Raw genomic sequence first — 17,005 nt, forward strand, 5'->3', positions numbered from 1 at the left:
AAAACTAGGGACTTTATAACTAGTGAATGGAAGGTCTTGAGGGAAATATTTTAGTAAGTATAATTATTTTCCAAACTTTATTTTTATTTACTCACTAAGCTTATCTCATAGGTTTTTTTCTTTTTTTTCTTCTTTTTTTAAATTGCTCCCTTAGGCTCGACTGAAGTTGGTGTGTACCATGTATGGGCTACGTCTGGGCATCATTTCATCATCACACCTTCGTATAGTTCGTTATTATCGCATATTCACATTTGACATATTTTCGCTGCAGATGTATCGTCTCTTTTCTACTTGCTCATGAGACTATTATATATTTTATTGTATTTATCTTTGGACTCATTTACTTTCTTTTAGTATGCTTCGGTGGATTAACTTAATATATATGCTTATTTCTATTTTTATTTTTCTTAAGTTGAAACTCTTTATGGGTATTACTACGATCTCAAATTTCCTATTAAAAAATGTCATTTTTCTCTTTTATGCTATAGGATTATATTCAATTTATGGGGAAGTCCCACTAAATAAAAGTACCGATTCAATGGGATTTTCTTAGACACGACCATCTTTGGTTTTCGAAAAGGTCATCAGGAGCGATCCTATCATGATCGCATCTATTACCCTTTAAAAGATGTAAAATATCAAATTAAACATTATTTTTTTTTGTTTTCGACCATTTTATTTTATTTTTCGAAGAAAATTATCATTAAATTTGTTTTAATTAGAAATAAAAAAAAATAAAAAAAAGTAGACAAAATAGTCTGTGAACTAAACCCAAACATATATTTCATGTGGATTTTTAATATTTCAGAAATATAGTTTTCATATTATATTAGAAATTTGTTAACATGATAAGTGTTAAATATTATCATCTAACTAGGAATATAAATAATTAACAATTGTCACCTAACTAGGCTTTTAGATTAATTCATCAATCGTTGTGTATATATAATTGTTATCCTATGAGTATGGTTTTAGTCTATAATATTAATCGGTGTCATGATGATATAACAAATTATGAATAATACTTTAATTAATAATTTAAAACTTAAAATCTAATTGTTATGTGGCAGCCCATTCAGTGGTATATTTACATGGTACCTTTACTCATTAATAATTCTATTGGGCTCCTATAAGGCTACGGGGCTACATAGAAAGAGGTTCCCTGATGAAGGAGCATTATCATATTTTTCATTATAAGTTGGAAGATGATTTTTAGGAAATGAATTTTATATTCCCTCTTTGACCTATATTTATGTGCTAGTAGGCAAACTTACTTGATCAAAATCATATTATGTAATATATAATGGATTTTAATATAGTAAGGATACTGTGTAGATCTTATGACAAAAAGTAAGAACATTTTATATGGTAGGTTATGCCCTCCATGTTAATTGTCACATAAAAAAAAGAAGTTATCAACAAGTTTAAAAAATATCCAATTGACCTTTTATGATAATTATCGATGAGTCCATTCAAATTGAAAGGTTGTTATTTTCTTATTTAGTTGTTATCATTTTTTAAAAAAATCTAAACATATTTAAATGATGGGATATTATTTAAATGATATATATCAAACATTTCTCATTTAAAGTGTAGAAAATCCTCACCTTCATAAAAATTGTTAATCAATTGTATGTGCATTTAAAGATGCAATAAAGATAATAAATCACATATACCAACAATAAATATACTCGAACATAAATTGATATATCATTTTGATAGCACAACTGCTGATGTGTCCAGTGATAAAGGTTCTGATAAGCAATGTGAAACTAAGTTGTTGTTGTTATATTGTGTAAATCTTATGTAAGTCTTATAAATATAATAGAAGTACTGTTAATGATATGAGTATATAAGGTAAGAGTATGGCTGTGATAATGCCTCTGTAATGCCTATTTATACTTTAAGTAATATATATACAGTAAGGTATTTACTCTATTGTTACATCTTTCATGGTATTAGAGTAATAGTATACCTAAATGAGTTTTCTTGATCTAGAAAAATGGCTAGTTCTTCCACCATTTCATTTGCCATTATTCCAACCACATAACACCAAAATTTTCTTATATAACCTTCAATTTTCCATTTTGGCTAGAGTAACACAACTACATCATGTGGCGTTCTCAAATCCTTCTAGCAATAATCGGATGCAATCTGGAATGCTTTGTTGATGGAAGTCTTCAGCCATCATTCATCACCATTGTTACACAAATTTTTGTTGATGGACAAACAGTTGCTGCAATGGTACTAAATTCGAAGTATCATCAATGAAGATGTCTCAATCAAGCTTTTGTAGGCTGTATTCTCTTTTCTATTTTTTTTGATATTCAAACAAATTAGTCAGGCATTAGCTTAGTTTATTGCCCATCAATTATGATGCTCCTTTAAACATTAAGTTTGGAAGTCAATCAAAGGCTAAGATCATGCACCTTACGATTCAATTACTTTTTTTCAATCAATTCTTATTTTTCTAAGATGAAAAATATTGCACATTCACTAATCATGCCAGGTTTTTCCATCACAGATGAGGTTATTATCATGCAACTTCTTACATGATTACCTTTAGACTATGATACTATTGTAACCAATATCAATTCCGGTTAAAGAATAATGATAATCGAGGAAGTTCAATCTTTGTTGTTGAATCAAGAAGTGTGAAGTCAATAATCCACATCACTGGATATTACTTCTGCTCACATAGCCAACAAACAACCAAACAAATTTGATAATAGGCAAGGCTACAATCAAGGACAAGGTACTAATCAAAACTATCTTCCCTTCACCCATGGATAATAGGACGATGCACCTTTTTTGTGTAGAGGTTGAGATCGAGGTCATCGATGCACCAACAATACCAATAGCAATTGAGTTTTTTGTTAGATTTGTAAAGTACGTAACATAGTGCTAATCGTTGTTAGTACAAATATTATGAAATCTACACAAGTCAAGCCAATACCAAGACAATTTATGCATAACCCAATGTACTTGCTAATTTAGAGTTGCTGTTAGTGGTGCCACCAATCACATTACATCAAATCATTCCAACATCTTAAAAAGGAATAAGTACTTTGGAATGACAAGCTTATCATCAATAATAGCCAAGGTTTGCCAATAACTCATACTAGTTTTTCTCTTTTAAATACTAATAATGGACAAATGAAATTAATTAACATGCTTCATGTTCCACAATTACAAAAACATCTGTTGAGTATTACTCATCTCACCAATGGTAATAATGTTTTAGTGGAATTCACTAATTGTTATGTTTTTATGAAGGACAATGCTACAAAGAGGATTCTTCTTAAAGGCTTACTTAAAGATGGTCTCTACCAAGTGCATTTACCCAAAGACTTTCATGATGCTCCTAGGACTTATCTTTTTCATTTGAATAATGTTTCAAATTCTTTTAGATGCTTTAGTTCCAAATCTCCTTTATGTAAGTTGTGGCAGTATAGGCTAGGCCACCCAAACCCTTGTTATAGATAAAGTTGCTTCATAATGCAAAGATTCTTTTTCTATATGGTCATCATGTAATTCTTTATCCAATGCTTGTCAATTAGGGAAAAACAAACGATTATACACTCCACCTTCTACTATCGTTGGTCATGAGCCATTAGACTTGATCTTCGTTGGTTTTAGATCCTACCTTAGTTGAATCAACCAAAAGGTACAGGTATTATTACTTGAAGATAATTTTACCAGATTCTCTTGGATATATCCAATGAAATCTAAATCTAAAGTAAAAATAATTTTTCTACAATTTAAAAAAATGGTTGAAAATTTAACAAGCAAAAAAAAAAAAAATTTTCAAGTTGATTGGGGAGGAGAATATCAACCCTTACAACCAATTCTAGATGACTTTAGTATTATTTATCAACATCCCTATCTCTATACTCACAATGAAATTGGGAAAATTAAAAGAAAATACCGTCATATTACTGAGACTGTACGTACTCTTCTTGCCCGAAGCTCAATGCCAATATACCAATGGTGGAATGCGTACTCTACTACCGCTTTTTTAATTAAGGCATCCTACCAAAGTATTAAGAGTTCTATCCCCAATTCAAAAGCTATTAAAAAAAATGATTTTTCCTTTTTAAAATGCTTTGGGTGTGAGTGCTTTCTTGATTGGACAAAAAAAAAAAAATTAGCTTTCATACTACACAGTATGTTTTTATTGGGATAATTCATCCTATAGAGGATATAAATATTTAAACCTGGTAATTGACAAATTTTATATTTCTCCAAATGTAATTTTTAATGAGAAATGCTATATTTTTTCATAATCACCTAGGCTCTGTACAACCAAAAATATTATGTCTAATCCTGGTATTTTGTTTCCATCCAACTTTTCCTTGTAGGTCAATAAATGATTGGTCCCAATTAATTTTGAGCCATCCTAAACAGCGTTAGGTGTATCTGATTCCACCTTGTCTAGCACCATAAATATTGAAGATGATAAATCCCTATCACCAATATCTATTACAAGACAATCTTTATCCAACGATGTCATCTCCATCAACAAAATTCTCCACTCTGCAGTAACCCTCCGTTTCTATGGAGCTTTTACCCACTAACTTCATTACACGTGCACTTTGGATTCTTCAAGATCTTTCTTTACAGTCCACACCATTTTCTTCATCATTAGTTCCACTCCCAACCGTCGACAATTCTCCTAATTGCCAACTCGGTCTTTACAGCCAATTTGCCCCGATGATAACAAGGGCTAAGGTAGGTATTTTTAAACCTAAGTTATTTTCAACAAGAGTATAACCCGTGCCTCCTATGGGTGAACCTATATCCATGTTTTCTACACTTCTTTGTCTTGGAGGAAAAAAAGCCATGAATGTTGAGTTTGCTGCTTTAAAGTTAATAATACATGATCCTCAATGCCTCCTTAATCATCAATAATTGGTAGGAAATAAGTGGGTATTCAAAATAAGAAATAATTTATATGGTTCTATCTTACTTCATAAAGCATGTCTCATTGCCAAGGGTTTCCATCAAAGAACTGGGTTGGATTTCAAAGAGACTTTTAATCTTGTTATCAAGTTATCAACTGTAAAAGTTGTTTTATCCATTGTTGCCTTTCTTAATCGAGATGTGAGACAAATAGATGTAAATACTTTCTTAAATGGGATTATTATAGAGGTTGTTTATATAAAACAACCTGGTGGTTTTGTTGACCTACTCAACCTACTGTCATACGTAAATTGCATTATTCACTGTATGGGCTTCAACAAGCCCATGAGTTTGGTATGATAGGTTATGTAAAATGCTATGTGTATAGGATTTCTATAACACAAAGATAGACACTTCTCTCTTTCTTCTTCATAACAAAGTTAGGATAACATGGGTTCTTATCTCTCTCTACTTTTTTATTGTTTTCTTCTTCCTATGAAGATATTGGAAAAAAAATATAATAGAAATTTAATTACAAAAAACAAACTGGGCAAATAGACAAAAAAATTTTTTGTTTTTTTGAAAAGGCAAATAGACATATTTGTTCATAAATTCTTTTACGATATCTAGGAGGAAGCGATTGGACTAAAGTAGTGCATTAGATATGATTAGACAATAATGTAACAGATTGAAACAACTATTATCCTAAATATATATCTACTTTTTTTTTTAAATAATCTTAATCATGGGTATTTGATAATTTGGTGGAATATATATATATATATATATATTGAGTTTGAAGAGTTTAAAAAAACTTAAATCCACCTTTTATTTTGACCTTCCAAATATATATAATGTTTATTGTGAATGCTAATATATAAATATATTATTTATGGAAGATTTTTGTTTGCTGTATATATTCAATTGTATGGGCAATAGCAGTTCAATTTATTGTATTTCTTATAATTTTTTTTATTTGTTTTTTTTTTCTTTTTGTAGAGATGGATGGAAGAAAATTAGTTGTGATTCAATCTTTTTGTTGGGGCTTTATGTTTATCTTCTTTATGTACATGTATGTAGCGTGGCAAAGGAGAAATGAAAGAGGTGTTAGGAATAGAATAACTAGGAATACCGAATTGCGTACATCTTTTATAGATAGTTTGTTAGACAATGATGTCACTTGTATTAGTCAATTGAGGATGGATAGGAGAACATTTGTTATTTTATGTCAGTTATTACGCCAGGATGGATATGTGAAAAGAGATGGTACTGTTACATTGAAAGAGCAAGTGTGCATATTTTTGCACATAATTACTCATCATACAAAAAACCGTACAATTATTAGTCGATTCTATAGATCAGGGGAGACAATTAGTAGATATTTCAATTCAGTATTAAATGGGGTGTTGCGCTTACATTCCATTTTGTTGAGGCATCCTGAACCTGTGTCGGATAATTACTCGGATGATAGATGGAAAATGTTTAAGGTACGTATGTGGACTAGTTTGGTTATTAATTTTATAGTTAGATGACTTGTAGCATTATCTGACATTAGTAAAATTGTTTGTGTCGTAGAATTGTTTGGGAGCATTAGATGAAACTTATATTAAGGTGAAAGTACCTGAAATCGATAAACCAAGATATCGAACAAGAAAGGGTGTTTTTTTTTTTGTTTTTTTTTTTTTTTTTGGGGGGGGGGGGGTTGGGTGTGTGTGTGTGTGTGTTAAGAATATAGAATATATTCAAATAGCTTGAGCTTTTTGGGAATACTGATAATTCAACAATAATGAATGAATTTTAAGTTCCATGTGAGTTGTATTTTCACTAAATTTCATAATACATATTGATATACTTTGAAATTTATTTTGGAAATATCTTTTTGTCTGCTGTTGGAAATTTATTGCGTTTAACATTTATTGTACCAGCTATGAATTTATTGGCTCAACAGTGTGAACTTATGATTGTAAAATATGCTTTCACTACTTCAGCAATATATATTCATTCCTTAAGGTTCATAATGCATGTCACTATGCTATCTCATCTCCTTAATATAAACTAATATTCAAGTTAAATTTATTGGGAAAGTGCTATTAGGACCCAATTTAGGATTTCATCATGTGCAGACCTTGAGAAATGTTTCATTGCATCAAATGTTAGGGGACAAAACTTTGTTGTAGGTAGGAGCTCTTATGCTTCCTTGTCCATTAGTCTTGCTTACACCTTAGTAGTTGATGTTATCATTGCCATGCTTCTCACCACCCCCTCTCATGAACAATCTTCAAATGATCAGTTATATCTTTCCTCTTAAGAGGCATATCATGCAAATTATTCCATGATTGGATTTCTTATTGTTATGTTATTTTGACTTAGATTCCATTCTCTTTTATTGTATTGCCCTGTCTCTGCTGGTGGATTAATTCTTGTGACATATCTTAAGCATATTTGTGACTTGCAGATTGCCAGCATCTTTGTACCTACAGTTGTTACCATGGCATTGTTGACATTGTTGGGTTGGTATGTTCAAAACGATTTATTTATGGATTTTGGCTAGTATTAAATGCCTTATTTCAATTTTATGTCATTGAAAACTGTTTGTAGGTATGCCACTGGAGCACTTGGAGCCTACCCAGCAGACTGGCTTCCTGTAAATGGAAATCATTTTGTTTTTGCCCTTATGTTCTCTATCTCAGTAGTTGTCATACATATACGTATAAATTGGATATGGATATTCTTATATTATCAACAAGTTCTTAATTACATATACTGTTAATTATTTCTTTATTTGTGAATAATTGTTATTTATGATTTACCATATTAAAATTTTATTTTAATTGGTTTTGGAAACAATATATTCATGTAATTTATGGGTTGAAAAAATATTCAATTGTCTTATGCATACCATTAAAATATATGTATTTTTAATTAATTGTTATTTATGGCATACTATGTTTTAAGTTAATTTTAAGCTATTTCTAAAGTTATATATTAATATTATTTGTGGGTGTATACAACAAATTTTGCATATTTTGCATGTATATATAAATATATAAATATATAAATGTACAACCTTAATTAGATGTAATAATTTTTTTTTTCCATATAAATTTAACTTTTAAAATTTTTATTCTTTTGAAATTAAAAATATAATTACAAAATAGTCCTATCCAGTCCGATTCGGCACCAAACATGGTATAATTAGTCCATCATTTAATCTGGAACCATGCCAAACATAGTACTGCATTAATTATCCTGTCTGATCCTGTTCGATCCGAATCTATCCAGCATACCAAACGCCCCCCAAAGATGCCACACATCAATTTTGGGTGGCAAATTGTAAAAATGACAAAAAATTAGTAGATATTGACGCAAAAAACCTAGAATTATATGCAAAAGATTTCAAATTTCGTCCAACGTTGGCACCAACCATACCAGGTCTTAGATCTAATCAAAATTAAAGTAACGATAGAGTACAGGAGGAATTGTAGAGGGAGAGAAATAAATTTTTTTTTAAAAAAAAAGGGAAAACAAGATTTTATTGATTTATTTTTGTGAATTTTTAAAATATGAAGATTATTTCAAATCGATCAATAACTACAAAATAAGTTAAAATAGAATAGTAAAATGTTTATAATTTGTTTTTTACAACATATTTAGATTTACGCACTTAAAAATATGTATACATTTATGCACTAATAATTTTTTTTTATCAAAGATAAAATGTTTGTTTTAGGCAAAAATTATATATAAAATGTTGCAATAGAAAGAAATGACAAATAATGAAGTCATGCATTTGAATATATTTGCAATTAACAAAAACTAAAAATATAATGTAAATAATAATATTATAAGTTTTTATAAAACAAAAAAACAATTAAAAAAGAACATTTTGATTAGATTGGGGAATGAAAATTTTTATTTATTAATTAAATACCTTGAAATTTAAAAGTTACATATGGTTTTATTTATTAGGCATGAGGCTGAATTTTTTATAACCTAATTGGTGGGCTGTTTGCAATTGGGTTTTACTTTTAGATTGGGTTTTAAAACAATAAGCTGATAAAGCCTAAAACCCTTTGCCTTAGGGTTTTTCGCACCTCATTCCATCCTGCTGAAAAATGTTGACCAGAAAAAAAGAACTGTAGCTGCACATTTCTTGCCAGGTTGAATTGATATAGAAGCACATCCTTGAGAAGATCAATGTCTTAGGTAATCCCTCGTTGAATTCTTCTTAGTTGGATTACTTTTTCAGCTTTGGTTTTCAGCTTTCACATGGAAAGATGTGAATTAGACCCAAATATTCTCGAGCCAGAAAGCCATTCTGGTTTAGATTACTTTTACTTCGTTTCCGATTCATTCTTGCATTAATGTTATGGTAGAATTTGCTTTTACATGGGAATTGATTTTGTGTTGGTTATAGCTTTTGCCATTTCTTACGTCTTTGTTGTTGCTCTTTCTCTTTCATCTCTCTCTGTTTTTCCCCTTTTGCCATGTTAATTACTAGAACACAGAAAAGGGTATCGAAGTTATCTGAAATGTTTGCCCAACTCAATCATCTTCAAATTTTAACTCCTGTTGTTTGTGAAAGAGCTACTGCACTCCAAAAGGACCAAAACCTTCCACCTGTTTTGCTTAGAATTCGATGCTTTGGAAGTTCTAGACTTACCCATTATCCCAAAGTCTCTCTCACTGCGTCCACACAGTCTCCCAATTCTTCTTTAACTAACCGGGTTTCTCGGCTTGCCAGAAACGAAGCTCAAGATGCACTTTTTGATTACCTGCATTCTACTAGAAGCTTTTGCTTCACCGATGCTGAGTACATCAGCAAGAATTCCCCTCATTTTATTCAGAATCTGCTCTCCAAGATTGACACTGAGAAAGATGTTGCTCATTCATTAACCAAATTCCTTCGGTACAACCCGATTAACGAGTTCGAGCCATTTTTCGAGAGCTTGGGTCTGAGCCCTTCTGAGCTTCCGTTTCTTCTCCCTCGGCATTTGATGTTTCTGAGGGACGATCAAGTTTTGCTTGATAACTTTCATGTTCTATGTGATTATGGAATTCCACGCAGTAAGATTGGTAAAATGTACAAGGAAGCAAGAGAGATATTTGGGTATGACTTTGGAGTGATGTCTTCAAAACTTCAGGCTTATGAAAATTTGGGTTTGAGCAAACCCACAGTAATTAAGCTGGTAAGTTCCTGCCCGTTGCTTTTGATTGGTGGTCTTAACTGTGAGTTGGTTGAGGTTCTTCAAAAATTGAAGGCATTAGGAATTGGAAATGATTGGATTCGGGGGTATGTGACAGGTGATAGCATGTACAACTGGGGCAGAATGCTTGACACGATGAATTTTCTTGAAAAAGTGGGTTATAGTGAGGAAAAGATGTGCAGTTTGTTTAAAGCAAATCCAGCATTACTCTTCGAAGGTTCTGGGAAAAGGGTGTATATATTATTTGGCAGGCTACTCAAATTGGGTCTCAAGACTAATGAAGTCTATTGTTTGTTTAAGCAAAATCCTCAAATCTTGTCAAGTAAGTATTCAAGAAACCTTTTGCAGGCAGTCGATTTTTTGCTTGAGATTGGAATGTGGATAGAAGATATAGCAGACATCGTGATTAACCATACAGAATTTTTGGGTTCGTGTACTCTGAAACGACCCAGAAGTGTTTGCAAAGACCTGAAGGTTGAGAAAGATGGTCTATGTGAAATTATTAAGGAAGACCCACTTAAGCTGTTAAGACTGGCATCTAAATCGAAAAATAAAATCAGTGAAAAGGTACCTTGCACAGATCTAAGTAAACACAGGGAGAAAACATCATTTTTGCTGAGATTGGGATATATTGAAAACTCTGATGAGATGACAAAAGCTTTGAAACTATTTAGGGGCAGAGGGGACCAACTACAGGAGAGGTTTGATTCCCTTGTGCAGGCTGGTTTGGACTACAATATTGTGATAAACATAGTTAGACAAGCTCCTACTGTCCTAAACCAGAGCAAAGATGTGATTGAAAAGAAGATTGATTGCTTAAAAAACTGTTTAGGTTATCCTCTAGAATCTGTGGTAGCATTCCCAGCTTATTTGTGTTATGATTTGGGAAGGATTAATCTTCGATTCTCGATGTATGCATGGCTGAGAGAGAGAGGAGTAGCAAAGCCTACTTTGTCATTGAGCACTCTCCTTGCATGTTCAGATGCTCGATTTGTAAGATATTTTGTAGATGTCCATCCTGAAGGTCCTGTAATGTGGGAAAGTCTTAAAAATCAGTTAATATAAATATTTTCTAATATATATAGATTGACATTACTAATATGCTCTACATTTGGCAGGAAGTATATTAAACTTCTGTGTGTATTTCATTAACTTGAAGTTCCATTCATTTAGATTTTACCTGCTGATACAATTTTGTTTAGCATAATTGACATATCTTATGGTTATGATGACAGCGATATCTAAAAGATCTTTTCATTTTCATCAGCATTTGTAAATTAGTTATTAGCCTCTTTAGTATAAAATTTGGTTATTCTATTTATTGTCCTTTTTCTTTAGGCAGAGTGTTCAGGGCTGTTATACTGGTTAGCATCACATCAGGATTGAAGCCAGGGGTATACATGGTTTCGTTTATTGATCAAATGTTTTCCTCAAATGAATGCATTGCCTTTATAAGCTATGAAATTCTTCCGAAAATTGAGAAAAATTTCTTATTTGCCACATGTGATGTTCCTCTTAGTAAACAGTTTGTTTTGTATGCAACTTTCTTGTTTGGGCTAGGGATACACACGACATAAGTGAAACGCTTATTTTTTGTAGGTGTCATGGGCAAACTCATACCCTCATTCTTAGACATGTATGTATATGTATTTCTATGACTATCTAAAAACTGGAAATGTGTATGAATGTAGCAAACTTCTTTTTGGTGCTTTTATAGAATGTATATTTTAAATTTTCTGCCAATGATGGTTTAAATTGATTTTCTATATTAGATTTTATGAAGGTGCATACTGAAATGTAGCTACTGCTTCAATTAGATAATCCTGATTGGTTGCTGTTAAAACTATTATCCACTGTTACCATGTGAACCTGATATACATTGCAGGATTCACTTTCTATCATCCTAAACTTTTTGGATTGATGATAATTAAAAGTTGTATCTGAACATAAGGTCCTGTGTTCAAATGCTACTTTCTCCTATTTATGTTAATTAATTATTTCACTTACTCTCAGTTTTAAACTTTTATGATTGTTGGTAATTTAGCAATTGCATATACAGACTATTGATGATAAGCGGATGGATGGAGGGGTTTATAATTATACAATGCAGTATCAGCTACCTTAGAACTGTTTTCCCAATTTCTGAAAGTTTACCCCATGCTTATGAATCTCTTATATAAGTGATGTTTCCTTTTAACGCTTGTCCTTAACTACCTTTCCTTAACTACCTTTTGATTGTAGGTCCTTAACTGCATATTGGTTGATCTGACTGTTAACCAATCTCGTATTCTTCATTCTTATCCATTCTGCTTGCAAAGTATATACATATATATATATATATATATATATTTTTTTTTTCTCGGTTCAAGGTTAAATTTTTCCCGTTCAAATATTGCTTTTTGTGTTTTTAGCTTCTATCTCTGTCATATAATTTTGAAGCAAAGAATTGCCCGGTTATTGAATCGGAAAAAGTATATATATATATATATATAAATATATATTTTAGTTCAATTATCAGATTTCTTCCCAAGGTTCAGCTATGGTTCCTACTTTGCTGAAAAATTTCATACTTCTTGACATGATCGTCCAAAGTGGTATTTGATATTATTACGTCCAATCCATGTACATAGTAAGAAATGGTTTATTTTGCAAGATTTGCTCTTCCCCCTTGCTGATATACTTTTGCTGATTAAACAGCAGGTAAAGTAGAAGACAAAATGTACCAACTGAACCAAAATATACGAATCATCACTCACATTGGGAAAGGGGTCATAATAGTTAACCCAAAGATGTACAGCCTATGGCATGTGTTATGGAGGATTCTGTATCCTTCTAATGGGACAGAACCTTATGTTTGGAGTTTGGAATGTATAAGAAAGTAAATGAAATATTATATATATATATAAAAAAAAAGTTATAAAAAGCGAGGAAAACAAAAATAATAAAGAAAATATACATTTTTATTTTGTTTTATATGCATGTGATTGTATTTTCTTTCTAGATCGTTTGATGATTTATTCTTCCAAGAATCAAATTTCCTATTTTCCTCTTCTAGCCAAATTTTGGCTTCTAATCTTACCAATCAATTTGGGAAAAAACTTATATTGAAAGAAGTAAAATAATATACAATTATTGCATGAGTGATCTGGTACAACAGATAATTTATAATCGGATATTTAATAAATGTTTGTTAAAAGCCATATGCTAAGAAAAAGTTATATTACTATATTATCTATATAATGGTTAATAATTATATATCTATATCTAATAATCTATATTCATATTTAATATCAAAATAAAATATATGATTTCTATAAAATATTTATTGAATGCTTAAGTAGTAGTGATCTCTACAATACTTGTAAATTACTATTTTAGTTTTTAGCTACAACTATTTCCTAAACCTCTTTAACGCAGCTTATCTTGAGTTTGAGCTCTAATTCCAATACGATCTTGATAAACATTTTTCCTTCTCCAATCAAAGTTCATTAAAATATCAGAATTTGCCAGTCCGTACGTTCTTGCGACATATCTTTTGCTGGGTATACTTTCTGGGCATGGTAAACAGGGTATTTACAACCATTAAAGTTTGCATTAATGAAATGTTACAACCTGGTTTACCCCCAAAAAAAAAAAAAAAAAAAATTGTCGTTAATTTATCATACCACCACCAGCACACTCTTGTTAGTTGATTTTCATTTGAAACTAGTTTTGGATAAATAGTAATGTTTACATCACCAATTTTATTTTTACCAAATTTATTTATCATATAATATATCAATATATTTTAAGGAAAAAAATAATATATCAATATATAATTGATAGAAAAATTAATATAATATGAATATGAATAAATAAACTCTTAATTAATGAATAAGCTAATAAAAACTTTCTGACTAATACTATAGTCATTAAATTTGTTATTAAATTTTGAATACCAAATAATATGATAATTTGTTAATGATTGACAAAATAATATTGTAGATAATACTAAGTGTTCAAATTCTTTCATTTATTCATATTATATTTTCTGGATATCTCAACTAATCATTTATTAATATATATCATTTGATAAATATTTTTTAATAAATATTTTAATATTTTTAATAAATATTTTAATATATACGTAAAGCAGTACTAAATAGTATAATAAAAAAATTAGATAAAATGATATCAATAAAATAATGCAATATCATTTGGTATCTAAAATTTGATAAATAAATTTTATGATTCTAATATTATTAAATATTGTCCCATATTTGTCAACAAAATAAATGAAGAAAATAGAAATATTGTAAAAATGAATAGAATATGTAATAATTTAGCTTTTTTCTTAATGAGGTAGAGAATGCATATGCGTTTTAGAAGGCCGGATTGTAGCCCAATTTTTCTCACAAGATTACCCTTATTTATTTTATTTTTTGTGAAGATAACCAATTTGGATGGCCAAAAATATCAAGGTTTAACATTTTACAAAACTTTGGTTCATGATTTTCTACTTGAGAACCAATATAAACATCTCATCCTCACCCTCATAATCATGCAAAAGAAAGTCAATTGCCATGTTTATTTCAAGAAATAGACCACAACAAAATTTGTCACCAATAATATTATATCCCCTCATTTATTTGGCTTACATATATTCATATCATCAGATTGTCTATAACCTAATAAACCACATATGTCTTTATCAACAACTCTGTGATCCTCCACAACCCATTCATCACAACCATTCATTCCTCTTCTTGATACCCATCTCATACATCACCCAGATCATTCCATCAGCTCTGCCACGTGTAAACACAGATGCAATCCTGATAATTATGATAATCACCTACTTTTTTTTTTTTTTTTTCCTTAAATCATATTCTAACGATTTGGAAATGAAAGTGTACCAATCAACGAACCTCCCTTGTGAATTACCTACATTTCGCATCACAAACTCTTTCCACCAATCTTAACCAAGACTTCCCACAGCCTTTGGATCTCTCCGAAAACATCATCGGTGGGGAGCTGAAATCTACAGCAAGGACACGTGTTCTTTTTCCTCAGCCATGGAAGAATACACATCCAATGAAACAAATGCTGACAAGGCAATTCGCAAACATCTCTCCCTTTCTTCATCTCCTCCTTACATACTGCACACTCAATAACTCCGTCGCCGGAAACCTCCACCGAAGGTAATGCCACCACCGCCGTCACCGACGCAGGAACTTCTTTCCCGCCCTTTCCTCCTCCTCCACAGCCACCCATCAAATCCACAAACCTCAAACACCTCGTCACCATCTCAATAAACGGAACGAGAGCAGTACCGTTGTAAACTCCAATGCCGGAAACTCTCATCATGTTTTCGGCGTAAAGCTGGCCGAGAACTTCGCGCCATTTGGACGGTGGCGTTTGGAGAGCTTCCGGGTTGTGTTGCCTGACTTCGCAGAGGAAGAGGAGAAGCAAAACGGCGTCGAGGTCTCGGCAGTTGATAGCGGTGGAGCGAGAGAAGGCTAAGGTGGTGGTGCTGGGTTGGAAATGGAAGGTGAGGTGGCGGAGGGAGGAGAGGAGGTGGCGAGCGATGAGGAGGGTTTTGTGGGGAAGAGAGAGGAAGTGAAGGCGGTGGAGAGTGAGAGAGAAAAGAGTTGGGGAAGAAAGGAGTGCTGAGAGACGAAGATGGTGGTGATGGGTTTGGGAGAATACGGAGTTTGTGAGATCTGATAGCTGAGGGAGAGTGAGAGTGGCCAGTGAAGCCATGATTGTTTCTTCTTCCATTATCGGATCTTGTGCTGTTTGTAGAGGGAAAAAAAAGAGAGTTTTTACATGGCGTTCTTTTATAGTGTTTTATAGGTGTTTGAGGAATTTTTGTTTCTTTTTATGTAATTTATTTTTTATTATTTTGGGTTTTGAGTTGACTAATTTGGCCATGATTATCTATTAGAAGTTACCATTTTGTCCCTTTAAGCTGGCATTTTTACAATGTGAGGGGGAGGGAGCAGTGCTCCGCAGCATAGAAATTTTTGTGTGATTAATACCCTCTTCAAGATTATTTTTTATTTTTTCTATGAGAAAGTAAGAAAAGTTTTATGAGGAACTGCACATTTGCACTACCTTTTGTTTCAAGCTCTTTCTACGAAACTGCCAAAAGAATTTCATAATCTGCTTTTTGAGCTTGACAAGCTATAATCAAAATTTTATAATTCATACCAAACATGACCTAATTATGTTTTAATCTAATGTTGATAATCATTTTCCTAATCCTAATATTCATTTAAGAAAAAATCAAATCGGGAACTAGTGATTAGAAACAAATTTGTGTATCATCCATCATAATTAATGGAGGGATTTCTTAAACTTAACATCATGGTTTTTTGTTTAGATGCAGAAAAGAAGTTAAATGTGGAGCAGCTATCGAGGAATTACTGCAATTTTTCCCCTCCATTAAGCGTTACTATGTGCCACTATTTCTTAGACTCTTATAAAAAAAGTTTTAGATGCAAAAAGAAAAAGGTGCTCTTATGTTTTTGCATTTTTATATATGACATTGGTCTTATAGTTAAGCTGTACTTGTCTCTCTTTATAAAAGTAAAAGTTTGTGGTTAATTAACTTTGCTGCCACTAAACATTAATGATATTTGAAAGATTATTGTAATGTTTGTTAAAAAAAAAAAAAAAGTTTCTTAACCATGTAGCTTTCCCTAAATTTGAGCCTTGTTATTTATAACTTTATGATTCAAACTCCATGCTTTTCTTTCTTTAATTTGTGTCCTGGAAATGCAAGGCATACATTATTTCTTAAAAGTGTCAAAATCTGATACATATATTGAATAATTCATATTTATTGGCAATCTTTATCAGTAGCTATTGATTTAGATATCATATATTCATTTCTTTTACTACATTTATTATAA

The 17,005-nt window shown here is 31.4% G+C and overlaps 2 protein-coding genes across 4 annotated transcripts; one reads left to right on the forward strand and one right to left on the reverse strand.

Moving 5' to 3' along the window:
• The first annotated feature begins 8,936 nt into the window (after positions 1–8,936).
• On the forward strand, positions 8,937–11,208 carry LOC107432853 (transcription termination factor MTEF18, mitochondrial). 3 transcript variants are annotated; one of them, XM_016044054.4, is made up of 2 exons: positions 8,937–9,108; positions 9,404–11,208. In XM_016044054.4, exon 2 carries the CDS (start codon positions 9,435–9,437, stop codon positions 11,172–11,174), a length of 1,740 nt encoding a protein of 579 aa, XP_015899540.2. In that variant the 5' UTR covers positions 8,937–9,108; positions 9,404–9,434; the 3' UTR covers positions 11,175–11,208. The 3 variants fall into 3 exon arrangements, with proteins under 3 accessions (XP_015899540.2, XP_015899541.2, XP_048321956.1); XM_016044055.4 differs by having other exon boundaries at positions 9,411–11,208; XM_048465999.2 differs by having other exon boundaries at positions 8,941–9,108; positions 9,647–11,208.
• Positions 11,209–14,650: 3,442 nt separating this feature from the next.
• On the reverse strand, positions 14,651–16,071 carry LOC107405228 (E3 ubiquitin-protein ligase SGR9, amyloplastic). The gene has a single exon (XM_016012254.4). It carries the CDS (start codon positions 15,867–15,869, stop codon positions 15,045–15,047), a length of 825 nt encoding a protein of 274 aa, XP_015867740.3. The 5' UTR covers positions 15,870–16,071; the 3' UTR covers positions 14,651–15,044.
• Positions 16,072–17,005: the final 934 nt, after the last annotated feature.

Source organism: Ziziphus jujuba, chromosome 11, assembly GCF_031755915.1.
Source record: "Ziziphus jujuba cultivar Dongzao chromosome 11, ASM3175591v1".
In the NCBI taxonomy this organism is placed as follows: domain Eukaryota; kingdom Viridiplantae; phylum Streptophyta; class Magnoliopsida; order Rosales; family Rhamnaceae; genus Ziziphus; species Ziziphus jujuba.